Source organism: Anser anser (assembly GCF_964211835.1).
Source record: "Anser anser genome assembly, chromosome: W".
Classification (NCBI taxonomy): Eukaryota; Metazoa; Chordata; class Aves; order Anseriformes; family Anatidae; genus Anser; species Anser anser.
Genome location: NC_139731.1, coordinates 14988016 through 15012096, shown reverse-complemented (window position 1 = coordinate 15012096; position 24081 = coordinate 14988016). Strand labels below are relative to the sequence as shown.

Sequence of the window (24081 nt, the reverse complement as noted above, 5' to 3'; positions counted from 1 at the left end):
CCTTCCCTTCCCTTCCCTTCCCTTCCCTTCCCTTCCCTTCCCTTCCCTTCCCTTCCCTTCCCTTCCCTTCCCTTCCCTTCCCTTCCCTTCCCTTCCCTTCCCTTCCCTTCCCTTCCCTTCCCTTCCCTTCCCTTCCCTTCCCAAGGAGATCACCCAAGGGTCCCCATCCCTCCAGGAAGCTCTTTTCAGATGCTCGGCCACCTGAAGGCAGAAAAATGTTTTTATTTCAGTTGGCATCAACGTCTCAGGCTCCAGGAAATCTCCAAAAAACATGCTTTCATCAGCGGTGTGTGATTAAATGTATAGCTCTCCCTATATTCTCTACCGGTATATCATCATCTATGACTCTTATTTAACAGACTAAAACGAAGCTCGGGATAAACTGGACTACCTGAAAACCATCCCTGCTGGTGGGATATATATATTAGTCTCTTCACTCTCCACAGAAGGTGGTGGCAGCATCGGTAATCGAGTGCTTAAAATAGGATGAGCGCTGCGCAAACACCCGGGGCTGAGCTAAAACTCCATCTGAGGCGTTTGGACAAAAGCGGGGTTTGGTTAAACGCAGCCTGCACAGCGGGGTCAGCTTTCCGCAGATGGGCTCGGAGCCGCAGAGAAGCAGCTTGAAGGAAATCTGGCAGATTTTGGCCAAAATCTGAAAGCTGCTCCCCGTCCCCCTGCCTTTTTTTTTAAGCCAACATCGTTGCGGAGGTTGGCTGAAATGTCACGGGGGGGAAAAAAAAAAAAAAGCAGTATCTGGCCTCAAAATTTCTCTGCTCCCCAGAGGAAATGATAACACGGGCAGTCAAAGGACAACATGACCCCGCATATCTCATCTTTTCCTCTAAAATTTTTATGGCGTGATCTCGAAGCGCTACAAAAACACAATGCGATGCGAGGGACTCGGGCTAAAGCTCCCCAACCCCGCTGCATCGGGGCACGTTAAGGGCCAGGACCGCTGCTCTTTTCGAGACGAAGGACCAGACCGCGCATCCCCAGGACGCCGGGGGCACGGCGACAACAAACCTGCTTCTTTTCCTACCCTGTGGCGGGCGAGAAAGAGGTAAGCAGCGGGGCCCGGTGTCCCCGCGGAGGTGTCCCTGCTGCCGCCCGCACCCGCTGCCAGCCCGCTCGGCAGGGACGCGGTGGCCCCGAGCTGGCACGGGGGGCACGGGCACCGTCACACCCTGCTGGAGGAGTCCCCCGTGGTCACCGGGCTGTGCTGCTTCCTCCATCTCTGGCCGTCAGGTCACTCCCGATCGCCTCCCCCACCTCCTTCATTCACCTTTCCACGAGCACTTGAAGGAAAGCGTGTGTTCGGACATCAATCTGGAAAAAAAAGAGATTTTTTTTTATGTCATGGAAATATCTGCGTTTGCAAGCATTCAACCGTCTCACAAAGTCTTATATTCTGTAAAACCTTTAGCTGTCCAACACGGAACGGAAGCAATCCCGGGTGACAGAAATCACACCCACGACGAATAATCAACCTTAATAATCCACACGCTTCATCAGCGGATATTAATTTGTATATAAATAGGCCTGCAGGAAAAAAAAAAAAAAATAATAAAAAAAATCAAGGCTCTGCTGTTCATAAAAAAAAAAAAAAGCACCAAAATCAACCCACGGCGGGGACGCAAAAACAAAAGGGCTGCTCTCATGAAAACCGGGCAGAATTTTTCAGCAGGTCCAGACCCATAACCGCGGGTTATGGGGATACCCAGGCAGGGGACGGTGCCACCCTGTGCATCTTCCAGCCAGGAAAACGTTGCAAATCCAGCTGAAAAAGGAGCTCAAGAGCCAGCAGCCCGGTGAAAGGCACAATTTTCTGCTTTCTCTGGAGAGGGGAGGTTGCGAGCGGACTCGCACATCCCTCGCGCGGTCCTCACCGCTGGGCATCCTGAAACATTTTGGGGCTCCACGAGCCAGCCCACGGCATCTCCAGCAAAGCTGAAAGCATCCTCCGTGGCGGATGACGATACGAAATGGGTCGGGCCGCTTACACGTAATGAACCTTTTATCTCCATTTTCCCACAGAAATCGATCGCGGGCTCTGTTGCTCCCCTGTTTCTTTTTTATTTTATTTTTCCTTTGGGCTCCTTTAGTACGGTTGGAGCGCGACAGCCTCGCAGAAGGAAATCTGTGAGCTGAGGAACACGGAGCTATTTCGGCTATTCCTTTGCTACAAGCCACCATCTGCCTCCCGGGCATAATCCCAGTGTGTACGCTCAGTAGGAAACCAGTTTGGTTGCTGGCCGTGTAACTGGATACAAAAGGAGAGGGTTTGGGCCAAACGGCTTTCATGTTTACAGCAAAAGCCAGCCAGAATTACGCTTTTCTTCTCCGTGGAGTTGATCTGGCTTTCAACCAGCGTATTTTTAATCAGGTTACTCATTAGCATTTCCTCAGGTGCCCGCTACCCGCGGCTTTGGTCTCAAAAATACAGAAGCCACGCTGAGTTGAAAGTCTTTCCCAAATGCTCCAAAGAGCTCGCCCCTCCTTTTAAACCATGCGAGATCTCAGCTCTAAAAAGGCAACACCTCCCTGAAGCCCTGCCTTTTTCCTGAAGGAAACGAACATGAAGGTTTTTCTCACCCTGTGGCTTCAAAGCTCCTTCGGCAGGCAGAAAAATTAAAAGTCCCGCGGTCCCCGAACCTGCCCTGCTGAAAAGATGTTGGAAAAGTCTGGGGCCCTCGGGCTCGACCAGAGCAACTCCAAGGAAACTGGCAGAACCTGGTGACTCGGGAAGGTCTCACGACCAGAAAACAAGAACAAAATAGGAAAAGAGGCAGAGAAGAGTTTGTCGGGAGCGATCGGACACAGAGTGTCAAGGCAGGAGGCAGGCACCAAGAAACAAGCACAGAGGCAAATCTGGCTGAAAAGCAAAATTCAGCCACACAGACGGACTTTGATGCCCTACAGAAATTGAAGCAGAAACTTCTTTTTCCTGCCCAGGAGTCTCTTGAAATGGTTCGGAGCCCTCAGCCATCCCAAGCACTGCTTTCGGGGAGGCAGACACGAGGTTAATGCCGAGAATGGCAAAATGACATCGTGAAACGGCCTGAGAGCCCAGCTCTAACATCTGGTACGCCATGGCGGGCAGAAAACAGAGGAGGGAAGGAGAGAAAAGACATGCTGGGGAGTACGTCCGTGAGGACACAGCTAACTCCCAGACGAACACGAGGAAGAACAGTCGTTGCTTTGCCTTCACGTGCTCCTCGCTTCTCTACCAACTAATAGCGATGGGCAGATCTGGATGAGATCGTGGGAACTTTGGTAGAAGAAAAGGGCGCTTTCAGGCCATCGAAGCTGATCACAGAACTTCATCCCGTTATCGCGGCTGTAACCGAGTAATTCCTGCGTAAATATCTAGCAGAGAAACGTTCCTCTTCAATTCAGGTCATCAGAAACTGAAGATGCTATCGCTCCCCTTTGTAGATGAGCCTCGTACTTAATCCTCTGCGCAATGTCTTTGCAAATGTTGCCAAAAAAAATCTTCGTTTGCTTATCAGCTTCAGTAGGGCTTCAAAAGCTACGGCCAAAGAGCAGGGCTCGTCTGCAGAAGTGACACCTCAGAAATCAGCGCTGTGAGGCATATCACGGAAAAACCCACCACGCGGAGATGGCCTCTGGTTTCTCTTCCTTCCTCGTCTTCTTCTCTTTCTTCCTTTGTCTTCTCTTTCTCGTTCTTCGCCTCGTCTGGAAAGCCACCGTCCCATCTTGCCCTGCTTGTCCCCGCACGCCGTCGGACGCCTCTCCAGCACCTGCGGGGAGCGTTTGAAAACCACGGAAAGCCCGGAGCCCCTCGGTAAAAGGTCCCTCCGGGCGTCCTCACCATCAGCGCCGGGTTGTAGGAAGAGGAACCCCTTTGATGCTCCGAGATCTGCAGCTCGGAGAAAGCCGAACGGCCAAGTTCTGAGTGCCCTGCCTCCCGGAAAAGCCTACGAAAAACACGTTTATTTCACCGTCCGTGCCCTTCCGTTCGGATTACCTCTCCGCTTCACAAATGAGCGTTTGCGAAGCCGCGCCGATTAAATCTGAAGTCGCCTAGAGCTGACAGCACCGACAACCGGGGATTTGATGTAACCCCGAAGAGGGATTCCAGGTTCCAGCCCCGTCCGTGAGAGTAAGGGACTGCAGGTCACCCAAGGCTGGGTGCACCCGCAAATCCCGTAATCCTGTGCTTGTAAATACTTCCCCTAAACCACAATTGGGTATTGAGGATTCCCCCCTCAGCCAGATGGCTTTCGGTTTCCAAAACCGCCTCGACACATTCTTAATTTGAAGAGGGTCTGGCCATGACTAAGGGAGCAGCTCCGGGCTCAGCAAAGGTATGGGCCAAGAACAGAAACGCTGCTCTAAAGAGCACAGTCCCTCAGTTGTTGCTGACAAACCACACGCAGCCCCCTATAAGAGGCAAGGCAGCAGAGTTCCCGCAGAGCCTGACTCGGGATTTAAAAGCGAATGCTACAGAACGCCAGACTTAACCTATAATGAAACATAAGAGGGAAGCTTTTGAATTTGAGTGGGGTTTATTAAGAAAAGCGTAAGTGGTGGCATTTTCACAACATGTTCCACGCAGTACAAAGGTCCAACTGAGCCTTTCTCTGCATCCGATTTTATCGAGAAAGGAGAAAAAAGAAAAAAAAAAAAAAGCATTAATAACATAAAAGCCTGTGTAAGCCTAGGGAGGATTCTCCCCTGCAGCAATTCTGTCTATTCTCTCTCCTCCCCAGCCCGACTTGCAGCTCTCCTACAGCACAAGAACCCCTTCTTATCCTAATTAACAATTTTAATGTACGGATTGTTTCAAGCCAGTAACGTCAGTCGATTACAGGCGGTTTCGCAAAGTTGCATGTATAATCCCAGTAATTTCCACTTGGAAACGAAGATAGACAAAGGAAAAAGGTTACTGCAGGTTTTCAAGCTAATAAAGAGCTTTGGTTATTACTCCCGCTTTTGAAATATAACCTGAAGTCTAACAGCGGTGTTGGGAAAGTCTTTATGGAGTATTTTTGGTTTTCACAAGTATTTTCCACGAGTAGATGTAGAGACTATCGTGTTCACCATCTATTTACTAGTTAGAGAGGGGAAATAAAGGCCACCGCTCGCCTCGAGCTCTCAGAGGGCGCTCCGCTGCCAGCACACGGTAACCTAGAAATCATCTCCACACAGATACGGGGAGCAGGGCAAAGCTCTGCCTCGGCTCTGACCTGGAAAGCCGACCTCCGAGGACAAGTGTCAGCTCCCACCGGCGTGCAGCGGTCACAACAAGGTGATTTGGCCTTCAGTCTTGCTGCGAGCAGCAGCCACCAGGGTGCCAATTAACACCCCCGGCGATTGCAGTGACGCGGGCATCTGGCTGCCGAGAACAAAATGTGCTGAGCGCGACTGCTGTCATCTGGACGGCTTTTCCTCGGCTCTTTCCAAACATCTTCCACCCCGGCACTCGGCTGCTGGCTCTGCTCTTGGCCACCCCTCGCCGGAGCCGTCCTCCTTCCCCTCGGTCCATCAGCCACCTGTAACCCAGCACTTCGAGCTCCTTCCCTGGAAATCTCCCCTTACCACGTCGACGGTGTGAAGATCTAGCTTTCTCCTGCAGATCTCCGCCCTTCTGTCCCCCTAAATATCTGCTGGCTCTCTCACGGCTACACAGTTAATACAGAGCGTTGCGTCTCTGCAGTCTGTTCTCCTGCCCTGACGTCTCCCTCTGCTAGCACTGCGAACGACACCGGCATCTCCTCCAGCTTCTAACTAGACTGGGATCTTTCCCAAGAACCTTTTCTCAGGATAACATCTTTAAGGAACAGCTACACCACTCAAATTCTTGTTCCAGCTCCGGTTAGTTCATATTTCAGTCGTTTGCATGTGACTTTCTTTGACCATACGAAGAATTCTGCTGCACTCGCGCTGACCCAGATGGCTGCTGTTGAAAATCATTTTCTAATCTGTTGCTGTGAATGACCACGTCACGCTGCCCTCTGCATTTCTCTCCGGGCTCTCCCTCCTGTCACATGAAACACAAGCCAACAGTTGGAGCTTTCAGCACTACGCAGCCCACCTTCTCCCTGCTCATTGTTTCCCTTCAACGTGTCAAAAAGCCCTTCCCCTTTCCTGATGTATGAAAGTGTAATCACGTTTTCAAACAAGCTTCTTCATGTTTTGCCTGAATTTTTCACCTCTGACTTGAACCGACATAGGCTCAGGGGCTGGTCCGAGAGTGAAGGACTGAAGTATCTTTTTAAATCCTCTGCCACCCAAGCTTCTCGCACGGTTCCAGTTCTCGACCTTCCTTTTGCACATCATGACTTGGAGTCATTTCCAAAAGAGGTGCTGAGGCTCCGACATACATCCTTACTGACCTAGCCACAGATGAAATTGGCATCTAATATCATAGCAATCCCAAATGAAAGCTCCATTCGGAGCACCCAGCGAGGCAAACTCATTGTTTAATTTACCTGTCAAAGCACGCACGGTGTCCTCCCGCTCCACCCTGCATCGCATTGCATGCATACCCTGTAAGAGCTAACGACATCGTGTTTGGGTAAGGATGAGAGCCACAGATAAACCACACCGGGATGGTGTAACTTTATCCATACCCTGCCCACGCTCACACTCTCATTGTCACTGCACTGCCACAAACTGTGACCAAAGGTAAGAAACACTTTTTTTTTTTTAAATTTACGCAGTACTAAGTGGCACGGCCCAAACAATAGCTCAATAAAGACCACCTCAAAAGAATAAAACCTAAGGAGGGCATCTGTCAAAGGCTAACACACACATTTTAGCAGTGAAGGTGAATTTAAACCTACTAAGAACAGGTGTGTGTGGTGTTTTTTTTTTTTTTCCTTAGCTTTCCTCCACAGCCCCTCTGGAAGTCCCACAGGGCCTGAGGACCAGAGGCTGAAAACTGCTGTGGTAACCTGAGCTCAGGATAAAAGCGTTGCCTTCTGATGCCTGCTGAGACACCTCCGTTTCTCCTACATCTACACACCAGACACCACCAAAACCCAAGCAGACCCAGCTTGGTGCCCCGTAACAAATGGCGTGCAGGGTCCCACGGACACCATGCTGAGCATCCTGTACCCCCAGATCAGCTTCACTGTGGCCTGACTGAGTCCCCCAAGTAGAATCCTATAAGCATTAGGGTTGGAAGAGACCTCTGAGACGATCTGGTCCAACCATCCCCCTGCCACCAATGTCACCCACTAAACCACGTCCCCAGGCACCGCGTCCAACCTTTCCTTGAACACCCCCAGGGACGGTGACGCCACCACCTCCCCGGGCAACCCGTCCCCGTACCTAACCACTCTTTCTGACAGAAATATCTCCTAATTCCAACTTGAACCTCCCTTGGCACAACCTGAGGCCGTTCCCTCTGGTCCTATCGCTAGTTATCTGTGAGAAGGGGTGGCACAGAGGCGACCTGCCGAGGGGGGCAGGCACGCCCGGGGGAGTCTGAGGGGAGTCTGAGGGGCGGCTGAGGGGAGGCTGAGGGGCGGCTGAGGGGAGGCTGAGGGGCTCCGGAGCCACCCCCAGCGTCCCCTCAGCCCCGCACCGCCCCCTGCCCTGCCCAGACACCGGCGGGGCCGCCCAATCGTGCCTCGGGGAGCTCGGGCCGGGGCGGGGCGGCACCGCCTCCTCTTCCTCCTCGCCCTCCTCCTCCTCCTCCTCCCGCTTCAGCGCCGCCGCCGAGGGGAGCGCCATGGGACAAAAGAAGCGCTGAGCAGCGGGGCCGCAGACGCCCAAGGCCGCGCCCGCGTCTGCTCGGTGCCCGCCTCGCCATGGCGGCCCCGCGCCGCTAAGGCTCGGCCCGGAGCTCGCAGCCTCCTCTCCGGCCATGCCGAGCGGTGGCGGCGCCGCCGCGGCGGCGGCGGCCGCCTCCTCCTCCCCCGCCGCCGCCTCCCCCGGCGAGCCGCCGCGCCTCCTCCTGCCGCCGCCGCTGCTGCTCCTCCAACGGCCCGACGCCCTCCTGAGGCACCGCCTCGCCGGCCTCGGCCTCCGCCACCGCGGGCAGCCCGCGGGGAGCCGGCGGCAAGCCCGGCAGCAGCGGCGGCTGGGGGGGGGGGACGGCTCCGGGCCGCCGCCGGAGCCCCCCGGAGAGGAGGAGGAGGAGGAAGAGGAGGAGGAGGAGGAGGAGGCGGCCGACGAGGGGGACCTGGAGCTGGACGAGGAGGAGGAGGAGGAGCTGGCGGGGGAGGAAGAAGAGGAGGAAGAGGAGGAGGAGGAGGAGGACCCGGCCGAGCTGCTGCTGCTCTCCTCGTCCTCCTCGCCCTCGCTGCCGCCTCCTCCCCCCCCCCCCCCGCTGCTGCCGCCGCCGCTGGGCTCCGTGCTGCTGTCGCCCGCTTTCGATGCGCAGGAGGCGGCGGCGGCGCTGTACGGGGCGGACGAGCCGCAGGGCATGATGGCGGCGGGGCTGCCCCACGCCTACAGCGGCGGGGGGGGGGCGGCGGCGGCGGCGGCGGCCGCGGGCCTGAGCGGCGAGCAGGCGGCGCTGCTCCGCCGAAAGAGCGTCAACACCACCGAGTGCGTGCCCGTGCCCAGTTCCGAGCATGTGGCCGAGATCGTGGGCCGCCAGGGTGAGCGGGGCCGGGGGGGGGGGGGGGGAAGGGAAGGAGCGGGGCTGGGGGCGCACAAAATGGAGGAGGGGGGGCTGGGGGCGCACAAAATGGACGGGGGAGGGCGGGGGGGGGGGGGGGGGGGCTTGGCTTCCTCCACCCCATCGTGCAGGGGGCTGGAGGGGCCCATCGTGGCTGAGGAGCAGCCCCCCCGAAGCAGGGGGTACGAGGGGGGAGCCCTGCTGGCGTGGGTCGGGGCTGCAGGGCCCTGCGGCCGGCTCCTCGTAGCGCCCATGTGGCCGTACCCGTCACCCTTCGTCCCCAGCCGGCGGGGTCAGGCCGCTGCTAGGGCCTGCGGTTGGGTTCGTGGGGGGTTTCTCCCTTCGGGAGGCTCCCCGGGGTGCTGGGGCTCGGTAAGTGCTTGGTAAGCTTTTTAAAGCGTCCGCTATATCGAGTTGGTGTAACGGGAGGAGGGAAAGGAGTTAATGGGTTCCCTTCTCACAGCTCGACATCTCGGCTCTCTGTCCTCTCGCTGAGGCCAGGGCCGGTGCAGGCTTTGGGCTGTGTTAAATCAAGGCGCAGGAGCGAGCACAGGCTCAGCTCAGCCTTCTGGTAGTTGTTAAGCGAGGGCATTTACGAACTCTAAAACCTAACGCAGGGCCCGGCCAAGTACAAACAGGTGTTTGGGCTTGCTTTGTTCTTTGTTGGCATCCAGCTTGCAGTCCTCGGTAAGCAGTTGCCTTGCCTCTTAGGAGCTCGGGACCGTGTTTCAGAAAGCCCTGTGGGTGAAGGGGTTCAGCTTGTGTCAGCATCCCCCTCGCTGCTGTTCTTCCTCACCTGCCCGCTTTGCCTTGAAGTTTGGGGTAGGGTTTAAAACTTACCACAAGTTTCCACTGTGCGCGCCGAGACGGGCCGTGCAGGACTCAGAGGAGGTGACCTGGGGGTGGGGAAATGAGCCGTGAGCAGCCCCTTTCTGACTAAAAGTGATTGTCTGGGTCTGGTTTCCTGTTGATCTCTATTGCTAAATTTCGTGTGCCTCTGTTGTGCCTTTAGGATAAGGTCATTGCTGCGCTGTCGCGTTCGTTGTTGGCCTTTCTTGCGGTCTCAGGGGAAGAGGAGTTGGATGTTTCACGCCAGCTCTCCAGCAGCGAACCGAATTTTGAAGGCACTTTTCGTACACGAAGTGAAGTGCAGAACGGTGTCAAGTGTAGGTGTGGCAGTGCAGACGAGTAGTTTCTCTCTTCCTTTTCCCTTTGTGTGTTTTTCTTTATTGGTTTGGGGGTTGTGTTTCTAGCTTGCCGATCAGATAACGAGAGGTTATGCTGTCTGCTCTCTTACATCAATGTGGCTTCTGTTTCTTTCTTTAGAAGAAACAGTCAAATGAGTAAACCAGTGGTAGTGAAGAGAGATGCGCGCTGAGCACCGATGCTTAAGCAGGCACTTGTTTCCTCATCCTAAATCTATTAGGCTCTGAGCATTTTTCATCAGAGGTGGGTTTTCTGCCGGGTGTTTCAAAGAGCCAAAGCCCGTGGTGTAGAAACTTTATTGGGTCAGATACTCATTCGTGACACCGAGGTCGAAAATATTTATCCGTTGTTAAAACAGTAAGTGGCATGTCCCTCCGGTACATCAACATGCGCAGGCTAGTCCGGCAGACAGGTGGCTTTCTGCACCCTTAAATGCAGGAGCACAAAACATCTTTTCCAAGAAATAATGCTTGAATGACTTAAGACCTTGCTCGTGTGTCATTGGGGATGGGGGGGCAGGAGGAGAGATGGAAAACAGAACTGAAAACCAGTTATTGCTTCAGTCCTCCGAAATGAAAGGGGAAAAAATTGGACTTTGAGGGCGTATTAGACTGTGTTGTTTATTCTCCCCCGGATCAGGATTGTTCTCTGTAGTGTATTCCTCAGTACTTTGAGTCACTTAAAAACAAGATAATGGAGTTTGCATAAAAATAGGATCATTGTTCCTGAAGAGTTCATTTGCTTCTTCTGCTTTTATTTCTTATCTGATGTCACGCTGTTTGGCTTGTGATAAAATATTTAGCCTCGGTGGAGGAGAGGGATATTATCGTAAAAGAATTAGGGCTGCGAAAGAGGAAGGGGTAGGAGTAGAAGTAGGAGAGCTTGGTCTCAGAACATTTTACCACCTATATTTGCATGAAAGCTTCGCTTAAGGAGGTTTTCGTTCAGTCATCAGCTGCAGTGTAACTCGGTCTGCCTAGGGCAAGCCTTGCTGGAGTTGCATCCTTCACCGATGGTTCTGCTCCCTCTAAAAGAAAAGATGCTGCACGTTTTGTCGCTAATATGCCCCGTAAACAGCTGCTTGGGTTATCCTGAATGGATCCAGCTGAAGTTTTACGCCCGCCTCTTTCTGTGCTGTGTTACTTTTTTATTTAATACCCACTTACGTAAGGATGATGTAATTGGAAGGTTAACTCTAATGGGGCTTTCACGAAGATAAATTTTATGCTCTTTCTGTGGCCGTCTTCGTGAGGTATAAAAAGAACTTGTATTTCAGGGCTGAAGGCATTTCCAGGAACGCTGAGTTTGATCTGGGCTTTCCTGGAGGCCACCCTGCCATGTCTGAAAGCGTATTTATTCTAAGAACTGCCCCCCCCCAAGTGGAAGAATAACAATTAATTGGCAATTTGTGATACTTTTACTGAAATTTAATGTTTAGGAAGAGGAAGAGAACTTCCAGATGTTGTTTATCAGACCAGAGGAGCCCCCGATTCCTAAGAGCTCTGTAAACAAGCAGAACCTTGCGGCGTGTGCGTTCACCGCTTTTTGATGTGCGAGTTTCAGAAGCAAATATAGCCCTTCAAGACAGCGAAGCGGTGCTCCCGCAGCCCCCGCCGTAGGTAACGGGATCGCGGGCTCCCCCGCGGGTGGCCGTGCTTACCAAATCTGTGCTGGTGAGCTGCTCGCGAACGTGGGATGTCACAGCTGCAGAAGGTGCGGAGCGCCCGAAACGTAAGTTGCGGTTTACGGTTTTCGCGTGTACGCCAAGCGACGCTGGAGGATGCTGTCTTACGGGGGCAGTAATTTAACGTATGGCTACTGGAAGCACTCGCGTCGCCGTAAAAAGGGCTGGAAAAGGCTCCTGGAGGATTTTTCTTTTGACAAACAGTAGGCGTTCCTCCTTTAAAAAAGGGAAAACAAAATACCGTAGCGTTTTGAAACCTGGATTTCAGGTTCATTTCTGAAACCTGGATTTGTGGGTTCTTGTGGTTTTAATTTTTTTAAAATTTCAAGTCTCTCAAAACAAATATCTCAAGTGTTCTCACACTTTACTCACTTTGTCCCCCAGAAAATGAGTGTATCAGACCTGGCTGGAGTAGTGTAACGTAACTCTCTTAGAGTTTCTTCCACTTCAGAGACTACAAAGGTGAACAACAAAGGAAAAGATACTTGTATCCTTTTATTCTTGTTTAGGCATGCGACTGGGAGCCAGGAAAACTAGATTCCATGCATGGCATCGTACCGGCTTCCCGTGGGGATTCGAGTTTGCTGTCGAATCCAACCTTCGGTGAATTTACCAGTCCTCATTCTGATCAGAAAAGTGACTTCCTTCGCTGTCAGCAGCTAAAACCCCTGCGTACAACAAGTTGCATCGGTTTAAAGAGTAAAAAAAAAGTCGGAGAAAAGTGCTCTTGAGAACTGGCAGCAAGAAAGTTGCGTCTCTGATGAGGTGACCTTGTTCGCCTGCAGAAAGCTGGGGTAGGGCGTATGCCCAAAATGACATCAGCGTGCATCCAAACTGCAAAGAGCTCTGGAGATCTAGCCGAGGAGTTCTCGTTTTAATCTCTAAATCACATGAAAGCTTTGTAAAGGTCCGCCGTGAATCACCTGAATACATTTTCCTGTACGTAAGCTTGCTGATGGTGATTTTTCCGTGGCAATTCTGCCGTAGCCTTGTAAGCCTCGAGAAGGTTTCGGTTAGGTAGAACTGGAGTCTTCGGCGCTCTTGAGGCGAGAAGAAGACGTGTTTAAATACTAAAATCTTTCCAGTTGCACATATCCTTGACAAAGCTGACAATGGCGTTCTTTTTTTTCTCCCCGAGATATCAGTCATGTTGGAGCTATTTAACTCCAAAGCCTGATGCCTCTGGTAAGAACGGTTCAAAGGATGGCTGCGGATCTTGAAGCTGAAGCAGGCAGGGCGGTCTCCAAACCCCAGATGAGTAAGAGGAGGAGGGATGATATCATCCCATTTCGCTGATTAAATCAATAATGACAAATCTGCTTTGCGTGAGACGGCCTTGCAACGAAAATAACATTATTATGTATATTTAATGATCCCGGGCTCCCGGTTTGCTCGCTGCTTTTGAACGTGGGCTCTTGAGAAAAAAAATATTCCTTTGCTTAAAATAGTCCCGTGAATTGAAACAAACAGGGGAAAAAAAAATACTGATAAGCAGGTAGCTTATCAGTAACATAGCTCAACAGCCAAATAAGACTAGCCGCCGCTCTTGGGGAGTGGAAATAGCGCCAAAACAATCCTAGAGCACATCCTTGTGTGAGCTGGGTACATACAGTACATGGGTGTCCCACGGTAGGATAATTATCTTGAAAGCTAACAAAGCAGTTATACTTAAGGTTTTTTGGGTTGTCTTTTTTAAGCCTCCCGTAGCAAGCGTGTTGCTAAATGCTGTGTAAAACGGCTTGTTCTAAAGCCTGAAAGAAAGCGTAAGCTGTTTGTTGAAAGCCGATCTGAAGGCTGTTTGTTGTTGTTGTTTTTTTTTTCTGAGAAGTTGCTGCACTTCGTTTTTACAGCCTGGGACTTCAGGAACCGAAACACATAAGTCTGCCAGAGCCTGAAATTGCCGCTGAAGTTTCAGCGGCCTGGAGCCCTGGTACTACAGAACAAACATCATTTCAGTTCTGCTGTTTGTCATTTCGCGCTGTGCAAAGATCCAACTCGGGTTTCAAAGCCTGTCAGAAGGGTGCAGGTTCTCCGGCTGGGATCGTAAATCCTAAATCCTAAATGCCGCTCTTGTTTGGCTCGTTGGGTGGGAGGCACACCAAACACGGTGCGCACTTGAGAGAGATTTTTCTCTTTGTGTAGCCTGCCAGAAATTCTGTAGGCTTTTACCTGGGAGTACCAGCAGTGAATACCTGCATAAATAAGATCATCTGATAAATCTGAAATTATATAAAAAAAAAAAATCTTGAAACGTGTAATGCAGATTTTTACTTTCCTGGTTCTTTTCCTTTTCTTGTAAAACGGCTGTTTTCTGAAGAGTGTATTTTGTTTTTTTTTAAGTTTAAAACCTAAACATACAAAAGAGATCCTGATTGATGCACTTCCAAACTGCAGTGTATTAACGTGTCTTGGTGGCATAAAAAAAGTGATATTTCCATTTTTATTTTTTAACTTGTGAGTAAAGTCAGCAGATAGAAATTCCCCTGTCTTGGTCCCTGTTACCCTCTCTCTGTGGTCTGAATTTCTGGAAGAAAAAATCAGTTTTAAACAACAAAAAAAATGTATCTCGAGGATCTTAAAAATTGTTTTCGATGCAGTACAAGGCCAGTTCCCAGCTGCTGGCAAGAACTAATGATTTTCTTTAACAGCGACAGTGTTTAAAAACTTGCTGTAACAAGAAAAAGAGAAGGCTGCTGAGCGCTAGGTTGTTGTTTAATCAAAACAAAAGGCCTAAAAGCTGTAAATCAAACCTTTGTTTCCAACTTCATTCACTCTTGAAGAACGCTGTCTTCCTTTTTCTTTCAATTTCAGGTATTCCTTTAAGTTTCTGAGGTCTTGCCAGCATTCAAGATTTCGGGTTCTCGGTTTCCTTCGCTGGTGCGGGTCGGTAATCCTGCAGCCAGCACCAAGCTCTCTGCTGCTTGTCTGAACAAAGGCACAACAAAATCTCTGATTTTTTTACCTTCCAGCTCATCTTACATTCAACAGCGTGCTATGGAATGTCGTGTTGAAAAACACAGCCCTGTCAGCGTTCTTGAAACTGGGGGATTTGGGGTTTTTATAGAAGCCACGTGAGTGTTTTTTTTACGTAATCTTCCTTCACCTGGCCATCCCAATGTGCTGAATGGGATGTCGAGCGGTGATCCCTTTTAACATCCTGCGTCCTTGGGCAGGCCGCGTTTTCCGAAACTTGTCTCCGCATCAATCCTGTGAAGGAAAACGACTTTTCCTACGGTTGTTGGGGGACGCTTTCCCTCTTTTACGCTGCCGCTCTTCTGCTGTCGTGTCTTTACTTCTCGGCAGCTGCTACGTTAGTCCTGCTATTGCAGCAGTGCGAGTAATTAAGAATACAAGTTGCTGCCCTCTGGCTCTCCTGCTGCATGTGACTTGTTTACCGAGCTGCCATCTGTCTGGGGAACGGGAGCATTCCTCTGCCTGTGCAATTGCGGGTTTGATAAATTGCCCCAACCTGATAAGTAGGAGGAAGCAGCGTGCTGGCTGGCTACTTCGTTCTGCACCGGGCTGATACATCTGTAGCGACTGATGCGTCGGTGTATACCTGGGAAATATTGAATGAAGTGTTTATAAGCTGTTTGTGAACCAGGGATTTTTCTCTTTCAGAAGACAGAGACTCCCACTCCTTGTCATCTAGCCCAGCTGAGTGTTTTACTGCAATTCCTTGGCTTTTGGGTAAGGTACTTCAGATTTCCAGGTTTTCCCCCTTCCGGGCACGTAGGCAAGCCCGAGCCCGTGTGCCTCCAGCATCTGGATTCAGCTCGAAGGGGGAATCCTAACTTTATTTAGAGTCCTAACTTTATTTATAGCCCCTGCGGTGGGGCTGCACAGAAACAAAAAGCTGGTGCGAGCCGTCGCGCTGTCTGGAAAGCGTCTCGCCTGAAAACCCTCCTGACGAGTAGGAAAGTTGTGTGTCATCGTGTGCTCGCAAAAACACAAAGCAGTGGCAAAAAAAAAAAAGTCACTTGCTCCTCCGGAATGGCTAAGTGTGATGAAACGATGATGGGAGCAGCGTCGGTCTCTATATATAGCACGAGTCATAATGAAACGTTCCGCGGGCAAGCACGGGGCTTGGGGAGCTGCAGTGTAGCTGAAGGCCTTGGGTTGCAGCGGTGAGTTAAGAAGAGGGTCGGGAGGCAGGGAAAATGGGTATAAAATGCTCTATTTTTCTTGATAGATCCCTACGTCCTCTTCTCCTGGAATAATTTACCAGCTGAATTTCCCTTTCTCCTGTACTACGCCGGCCGGTAATTTGCCTGCTTGTAGCATCGCTCGTTGCGGCGCTGTTAGAGTTGGAGGATGGTTATTACCTGCGTACAACGCTTCTGGTGGGAATTGCTTGTCCAAAACCATCAGAGCAGGGAGCCAGAGCGTTGCTCCCGAGTCTCGGGCAGCAACGGGTGATTTGTGATGGTGGTAAGCGGTTCGCGGTGGTAAATTCGTAAAGCCCTGCTTCGTGGCTTCTCGTTAGGAAGCGTCCCTGCTGTGGATGAAAAATCACTTCGGAAAAGCTCTATTGGATGATTTTTATCCGAGTTTAGGTATAATCTCTTCCAATTGCTTAAAACTCTTAAAGCAATACTTCTACAGCCTTTGCTCCTAAAGATGAGGTGCTGAATGGGTGCTAAAGAGCTCTCTGAGCACACAGGTCCGGGGTTTTGTATGTTTCAGCGTCTTCTGGATGTGCAGAGAAAATGTCTGCGTCTTCCTTGGATCAACCGTGTTCAACACCTGGTTGAAGGACTGTGTCAGGAGTTGAAATTTTCCAGTCTGTGGATAAAAAACAAAAAAGGTGTGAGATGAATTAATTGATCTCAAGCGAAAGGCAATGGCGAGCGGAGCGTTGGTAGTATTTCACGTGACTTTAAGACCTGAGTTAAGTGCCCAAAACGTTCTGGTCTTCATTTCTCTGTGCTGCCATCTCACCTAAGGAGCTTTAAACATTACATTAGAACAGATTTTCACTCTCTGTCCAAGTGCAGTTCCATATCCTGTATGTTTATGTGTATCGTAGACCCTATAAGTGACAGCCTTGCAGTACATCTGGTGTGTCAGGCTTTGCAAATCCTTTGCGACCTTACCTGTGAGGCTTCTCCTTTCGAAATTAAAAGCTTGGGGCAGTTTGGCACCCAGGTGAGGGCTGTTAAGGCTCCACAGCCCTTACCTTTAAAGCTGTTTCCCCCCAGAAGAGCTGCAGGTTCGTGGCAAACAAATTCCTATATGGCCCCATTTCTTCTTGGCACTCCTGTGGTTCCTCTTAGTGGTTCCGTGTGCTTTCTCCTCGCTGGAAGCGAGCTACGGAGGGCGATCTTTGGCAGGTCTCTGCTTTGCCTGGGGCCGTTCCGGGGCTGAGTTGAAGGATGCCAAATTTGGTCAGGGCTGCTAAATCAGCCCTGCCTCCTGGCGAAGGGACGAGGCAGTGCCGGCGCAGCTTCTCTCTGCTTCCTCGCTCAGCCCAGGCACTGCTGGCAGCTCCGCGCGGGATCCGAGCGTCTGGAGAGACCCCAGCAGCAGCGAAGGAAAGCAGAGCGGTGGTTTCATTCAGTCCTCATCCACGAGGACCGGGGAGGGCTCTGACCCAGGTCCCTGTCCTGAGAGCCTGGAGCAACTTCAGCAAAATACACAAAAGCCATAAGGGCTCGATTTCCCCTGGCGTTGCCGTTCGGAGGAAACCGCGTACCGAAAAGGGGTTTTCATCCCCAAATCTTTAAATCGGGGCGTTATTCTTGAAACCACGTCGCAGCAAAGCCCGCGTGGGGAAGTAAAAACGCAGCAAAATCCCCGCGTTCCTGTCTCTTTCCAGTCTACAGCTAGACTGCCTCTAAAACGTGACGGCCACGGTGGAGCACGTGGGAAGTTATCCTTTGCTTTTAGAGAGGCGTAATGATAGCGTGCGAGGTAAACAATAGCTTCCTTCGGAGCTGCTCGTACGTTTCCAGGGGAAAATACTGCTCGTCGCGTCTTTAAGGTGGTTGGTCAAATAATCCGAAGGGGAAAAATGGGGAGGGGAGAGGAGAAAAGTAGGAATCGAGGCACACGGGATGAATATTTTTCAGGGCTTTGGTGTTCCTCGTGTGACATAGAAGCAGATGAGGGCTAAATCTTTGCCTAAACTTCAAGGGTTTGCCTTTTAACCGTGTCGGTGTGTGCTCACGGTTGCCCGTACTGCGGAGGCAAGTGTGTTGAACAGAAATAGGGTCTTTGTGGGGATCCTGCTGGGCCAGCCGTCTGATTTGACAAACAAAAAGCGGTTTTGTTCTTGACGTAACTTTGCTACTACGAGAATTCGGTGAAATCGAATTGAAGTCAGTGAATCGAATCGATCATTTGATCGGTGAATTGAAACTCGTCGATTTACAGTGAATTTTCAGCCCGAGTCCCCTCTTCGGGCTTTATCTCCGTGCATCCAGGTCACGGCTGGCGCGCTCCGATTTATTGCAGGAGCGTGGGGGGCTGTATTTTTCTGTCCTACCGTGTCGGAGCTCGGGGAATGCCTTGACCTCGGGCGCAGCAGCGTGGCTGGATGCCGCGAACGGTAAGCGAGGGGACGGGATCGGCCGTGCTGTATCGTCACCCCGCTAGCGACTGACGGACGAGGGGAGGAAACAGGAGCAGCTGAGGAGGAGCCAACGGGCAGCTCGTCCTGCCGGAGCCGTATAACGGGGTGGCTGACCTCGCGTTCCGACGTGACAGCCTTTACAAGTAGCCCTTTGTGCGGGTTTTCGCCGCCGCCCCTCGCAGACGGAACCGAGCTGCTGGTGACTGCCTCGTTCAGAAACCTCGGGTTTCGAGCGTGGCCGCTTCCTTGGGTTCTTTCCGACTTCTCAGATAAAGCCGAAGGCGCAGATTGCAACAGGACGGCAGTTTCTGAAGCGTCAGGAAAACCTGCTCGGAAATGTAAACGCTGGGGATTGTTAGGGCCCTTTGGAAACTGGAATTCAGTAGGCTCTGAATTGTGTTTCATAATGAAGAATTACGTTTTATGTGTCTATGTTATACGAGATGCTCCTAAAGTTTGTAAAAGGATAGTGCCTCTTATTGCTGCGAAATGAGAACACGTATTTGGGTGGAGTGGGGTGAACGAAAGCGGCTTGTGCAGGTTAGGGAATAATTCGTAGGCATCGGGAGGCCCAATTTGTTTTTTGGCGTTGCAGTAGAGCGTTTCATCATCGGGAAAACTTGAGCAGCACCGCGGCGGGGATCTTACGGTCTTAAATCTCAAGCCCCCAGGCGACGTCCGTGCAGCTGCCTTGATGGTGAGAGCGTGAGCTGGTGGCGAGGAGCTCAAACATAGACGGAGGGAGCGGAGGCGAATCGCCAGAGCGAGGTGCTGCTGCGAGCAGGGACCCATCAGGCTTTCAGGCGGCTTCCAGGAGACGCCTCGTGCCCGTATTGCCCTTATTTATCCCCCGGTGGGCTTCTGTGACAGGCTGAGGCTCAGCTTTTCTTCCCCCCTGCGGATATTTGCTCTTCCCGGGTGGCTCTGGGGCTGTCTCTCGCGGCCAGGTGTGCTCGTGCCGAGCTCCTTCCCTTGCCCAGAGCCATCCGCGCGCCTCCGGCTGCTCTCCGCTGGAGGTAGGGCCTCCAGAGCGCGATGATGAGCTTCCTCTCCAGCTGCGTGCCGGGAACAAAAGCCTCTTGTCTTCAGCCTTTGTCCTTGCAGCGGCCCTGCGAGGAGAGGCTCTCCCTTCCCGCTTTTACGACCAGCAGCGGCGTATTTGCCGTGAGTTTTCCTGGATCGAGTGCGTCTCGAGCGCAAGAGACTGACAAAATGCCACCCCGAGACCGTTTTGCGTGTGCCTGTGCTCTGAGATATTGGAAGTGAGGAAAATAGGGAGGGGGAAAACATCAGTTTGCCAGTGAAACGCATAAAACACTCGGTCTGCAAACGTGGCTTGTGGTGGTTTTAAGAGGAGGTTCCCCTTAAAGTGACTTTTAGCAAGACAAACCTCGAGTTTGTTATAGGCTGAGGTGGGTTAAAACCAAGTCCAGTGTTCAAAAATGCCTGAAGCGTTCAAGGTGCTGCCACCGTGTCCTGGAAAACTTGATAATTCGGTCCCCAAAATCGAAGGCGAGCACTTGATTAACTTCTTGCTTCTCTTTCAGGCTGCGTTTAGGGCACGCTTTTAAGTGAAAGGCCGGCGTATCAGTAGGCTTAAGCATTTTTGTGAGCGTTTAGCCCATATGCGGGATTTTAGAAGTAACTCAGGGATACCCAATAAATGGGGAAAAAATATAAATTCAACGGGATTTCTGGGATATTCATCGGTTGTCCGTTGCAGAAAAAGCCACCCGAGTTTATTCGGCATCTGATAGCAGTTGAGGAGATGGCAGACTCAAACAGCCCGAGAAGTGTTGCTAAAATAGTTTGTGGCTTTCGGTGTCGGAGGTGCGCTTGGAAATACTAGGTAGAAGTTGTTACCGCTTTCACTGGTGCGGCTCGCAGAGGAAAAAAAAAAACCTGCTGCTTCTGGTTTCACCCGATGGTTTCTTGAAACTCTCAAGCAGCTCGAAATAGATTGCTTTCTTGTGGCTTTCTAAACTTAGCCGTGTCGCTAAACTTGCGTGTGTTTCCTTCAAACAGGTTGCAAAATCAAAGCGCTGAGGGCCAAGACGAATACTTACATTAAGACCCCCGTTCGTGGAGAAGAACCCATCTTTGTCGTCACTGGACGGAAAGAGGATGTAGCCATGGCCAAAAGGGAAATTCTCTCCGCTGCTGAGCACTTCTCCATGATCCGAGCGTCGCGCAACAAAAATGGTCCTGCCCTGGGAGGCTTGCCATGTACCCCCAACCTGCCGGGGCAGACGACAGTCCAAGTCAGGGTGCCTTACCGTGTAGTTGGGCTTGTGGTTGGACCTAAAGGAGCTACAATCAAAAGAATTCAGCAGCAGACGCATACCTACATAGTCACTCCCAGCAGGGACAAGGAGCCCGTCTTCGAAGTCACGGGGATGCCTGAAAACGTCGACCGGGCGCGCGAGGAAATCGAGATGCACATAGCCATGCGTACGGGCAACTACATCGAGCTGAACGAAGAGAACGACTTCCATTACAACGGTACCGATGTGAGCTTTGAGGGAGGCACTCTTGGGTCCGCGTGGCTTACTTCTAACCCCGTCCCTCCTAGCCGCACCAGGATGATTTCTAATTACAGGAACGACAGCTCCAGCTCCTTGGGAAGTGGCTCCACAGATTCCTATTTTGGAAGCAATAGATTGGCTGACTTCAGCCCAACCAGTCCGTTCAGCACAGGCAACTTTTGGTTCGGAGAAACGCTGCCTTCCGTGGGCACAGAAGAGCTTGCCGTCGACTCTCCTGCGTACGACTCCTTACCGACGCCTTCCCAAACCATTTGGACCCCTTTCGAACCCGTAAACCCGCTCTCCGGCTTTGGTAGCGACCCTACGAGTAACGTCAAACCCCAGCGCAGAGGGAGCCAGCCATCCACTCCTCGCCTGTCGCCCACCTTCCCGGAAAGCCTGGAGCACCCCTTGGCTAGGAGAGTGAGGAGCGACCCCCCTAGCGCGGGCAACCAAGCCGGCCTTCCCATCTACATCCCCGCTTTTTCTAACGGTACCAACAGCTATTCCTCTTCCAACGGCGGCTCCACCTCCAGCTCGCCCCCCGAGTCGAGACGAAAGCACGACTGCGTGATATGCTTCGAGAACGAAGTCATTGCGGCCCTGGTCCCCTGCGGCCACAATCTCTTCTGCATGGAGTGTGCCAACAAAATCTGTGAAAAAGAAACGCCATCGTGTCCTGTTTGCCAGACAGCTGTTACTCAGGCAATCCAAATCCACTCTTAAGTATATATAGGTATTATTATTATATATGGACATCTAAAGGCATGGGTGTCATGGTACCCTCTAGTAAACTTCCTAAGTAAATTCTGACTGTTGGGCTTTCTTGGGATTAGGCTAAAGTTGTTAATAAAATCTCTCCGTTCCTAAAAGGCTGCTACGGTAACACTAAACCTAGGTGGTCTCTGTCCGGTTCAGCTTCAACAGATGGCATGCTTAGCAGAGATGCATCTGGCGTAATACGGCACAGCGAGGGGAAGTTTTTGAGCAATTACACAACTGCAAAACAAATTTTACAGGCTCTCTGAAGGATCTCAGTTGAGCGTTTGGCTTCTGTGCGCTGGCAGCAATGAACCTCAGAGCCTGAGCACAGAAGTACCAGTCTGCTGCGGAGGGTTTGTGGCATTATCAATATATCAAACAACACTTCCAATGCTGCCTTCTTTACACTGCCAGTTTTGAAAAAACAGGTTTGGGGAAGTTTTTTGGGTTTTTTTGTTTTTTTTTTTTTTTTTGCTTGATGCAACAACTTACGCCTAATTCTCTTCAGCATTGCAAATACTTTTTTTTTTTTAAAAAAAAAAAGCGTAGTTCGATTTCTTGAAAAGGATTTAAGGTTATCGGCAGGATCAGATGAATTGCCGCTACGGTGAGCGGGGAGAGAAGCTGCCCGCTGCGCCTCCATGTTTCGCCCACGGCATTGGCAGTAGTATGTTCGGAGGATCAGGAACGTTGTCGCCTCGATTGTGAATTCCTACCCACTGCTTTTCTTAATGTAATGTGGAAGAGTCTGGCTGGCTTCATCCCATTTCAGTAAGGGCTTTGGGATGCACATACTTCGACTAATAGTGAGGATGCTGACATTCCGTTCATTAGTCCGATCAAGCTGTTCTTAAATTACGTTTTAGAGAGTGTGTAGTTCAAAATGTGAAGCATTTTATGTTCGATCCATATTTGTCTTGCACATATATAAATATATATTTTATTTTTAGTAACAGAAAGGAAAAAGGGGGGTTGCGTACGTGCCCTTGTATTATTCATGACAGCAGCTGTGACAGTGGCCCTGCAATCAGTTTACTTCATTTCAAAAACTGTCTTTCCAATCATAAGGAAAAGTGTCTTTTGAATGCGCTTCTTACATTTCAACCTGTGGATGTTCCTAGCTTTTTCATCCTCAGTACGTTCCCAAATCTGTGCTGGCATATATTAAAAAAAAAAAAAAAATACAAAAAATACAAAAAAAAAGACACAAAGGGGGGTTCTGGTGGATTTTTCTATTTTTTTTGAAGCATTATTTTCCCAAGACAAGACGAAGCTTTTTTCTCAGTATAACAAAAAAAGAAATTATATGTGTATTGAACTAGTAAATATACAGAAATTTTATTTTTTATTTCCACTTGAAGAGTTACATTTCGTATAAAAGTTTACAAATAACGGTTTTTATTTTATGATTTTCAGTATAAGAGTTGCCTTGACGGCATATTATGTAATGCATAACTTTAATGCTAATTGCTTGTAGGATAGTTACATGTCAGTATTGAAACCTAATCTCTAGCTGCAGTCGTGTAGATACGAACAAACGTTCACCGAGCATGTATTTTGTATTTTATTGCATTGTACACTGCAACTAATAAGCCAAGGAATCGACAGACATTAGGTGCGTGTACCATTTCTATAAACCACAAACTAAGAATGACAAACTATCGATATAGTTTAGTATTTGCTAATTTTACTACACTTTTTGTTATGTATATGTAGGGAGGTCATAGGGATTATAAATTCAATTTGAGTAAAGTTTAAAAACCATATATTTTATGATAAAGGGCCTTTAACTTATGATGGCCAAAGCACTGATATTATATATTTGCTGTAAAGAGAATTATAAGAGTTTTATTTTTCTGATATTAAAAGTTACTTAATAAAGACTTGTTTCCATTAACCGGAGCCTGGTGATGTCTTCGGGGTCCCGGCTTCGGGCAGGCCGTGGGCTGATGGCTGGGGATTTGTGGGTGAGGAAGGGGGGGATTTTGTGACTGCTGGCCTCACCTCCTGCCTCGGTGAGCCCAAAACCAGCCCATGTGCATCTCCCGTTCCCTGCGGTGGGGTTTGCTGGGCTCTGCTCCCGTCTCCTTGGCCAGCAGAGCACCTGGGCTGCTGATCGACTCCTCCCTGCTATGGATAAGAGCATCAGAACTTAATAAGAAAAGGCATTTTAAGGCCACCTGGCTTGGAAAGCACGTATTTATAAATACTGTGTGTACGCTGCCCAAGGCTGTTCTCTGCTTCCCTGCTCCTCGGCGCTTGCGGGAGCCCCTTTCGGGGCTGCGCTGCAGCGGCAGGGTGCTGCTGGGTCCTCCGCAAGGGAAATAAATAGATCCCTTCCCAGCAGCACAAACACCTGCACTCACTCACACTTCCCCTGTGTAGACAAATATGCCCGGGGGATATTTCACCCCCTCCTCATTCAGGAAATAATGAAGCATCCCTGGGTGTAGAGGTGGTGGAGGGCCTGCACCTGCCCCGTGGTCCTCAGGCCGGCCATCTTGGAGCTTGTGTCCCCAAACTTTCTGGTCGTTCGGGGGAAATGAGGAGAATATTTCTTCTTTGCTTGCTTTTTTTTTGACTGGCAAGTCTTGGGAAGAGATCAAAAAGCCCAGCTCTCCCCCAGGTTTTCCTCAGTAGAGCAAGCAGCGCTGCAGCTCCTGCTGAGTTGCATAAGGCAGGCGAGGGCTTGAAAAGCTCCAGTTCTCCTAAATTTGTTGTAGTGAATTTA

The 24081-nt window shown here is 50.6% G+C and overlaps 1 protein-coding gene and 1 long non-coding RNA gene across 4 annotated transcripts; one reads left to right on the top strand and one right to left on the bottom strand.

Annotated features, from left to right (window-relative positions):
• Window positions 1-206: 206 nt before the first annotated feature.
• LOC310888647 lies at window positions 207-7641 on the bottom strand. Of its 3 annotated transcripts, XR_014575993.1 has the most exons (4): window positions 6459-7641; window positions 6180-6362; window positions 1421-6007; window positions 207-1329 (listed from the first exon to the last, which is right to left on the bottom strand). It is a non-coding gene; the product is annotated as an uncharacterized lncRNA (long non-coding RNA). The 3 variants fall into 3 exon arrangements; XR_014575992.1 differs by having other exon boundaries at window positions 1421-6362; XR_014575994.1 differs by lacking the exon at window positions 6180-6362.
• Window positions 7642-7702: 61 nt separating this feature from the next.
• LOC310888644 (RNA-binding E3 ubiquitin-protein ligase MEX3C-like) lies at window positions 7703-23247 on the top strand. Its single transcript, XM_083815546.1, has 2 exons — window positions 7703-8579; window positions 20089-23247. Exons 1-2 carry the CDS (start codon window positions 7841-7843, stop codon window positions 21312-21314), a joined length of 1965 nt encoding a protein of 654 aa, XP_083671672.1. The 5' UTR covers window positions 7703-7840; the 3' UTR covers window positions 21315-23247.
• The last annotated feature ends 834 nt before the right edge of the window (window positions 23248-24081 follow it).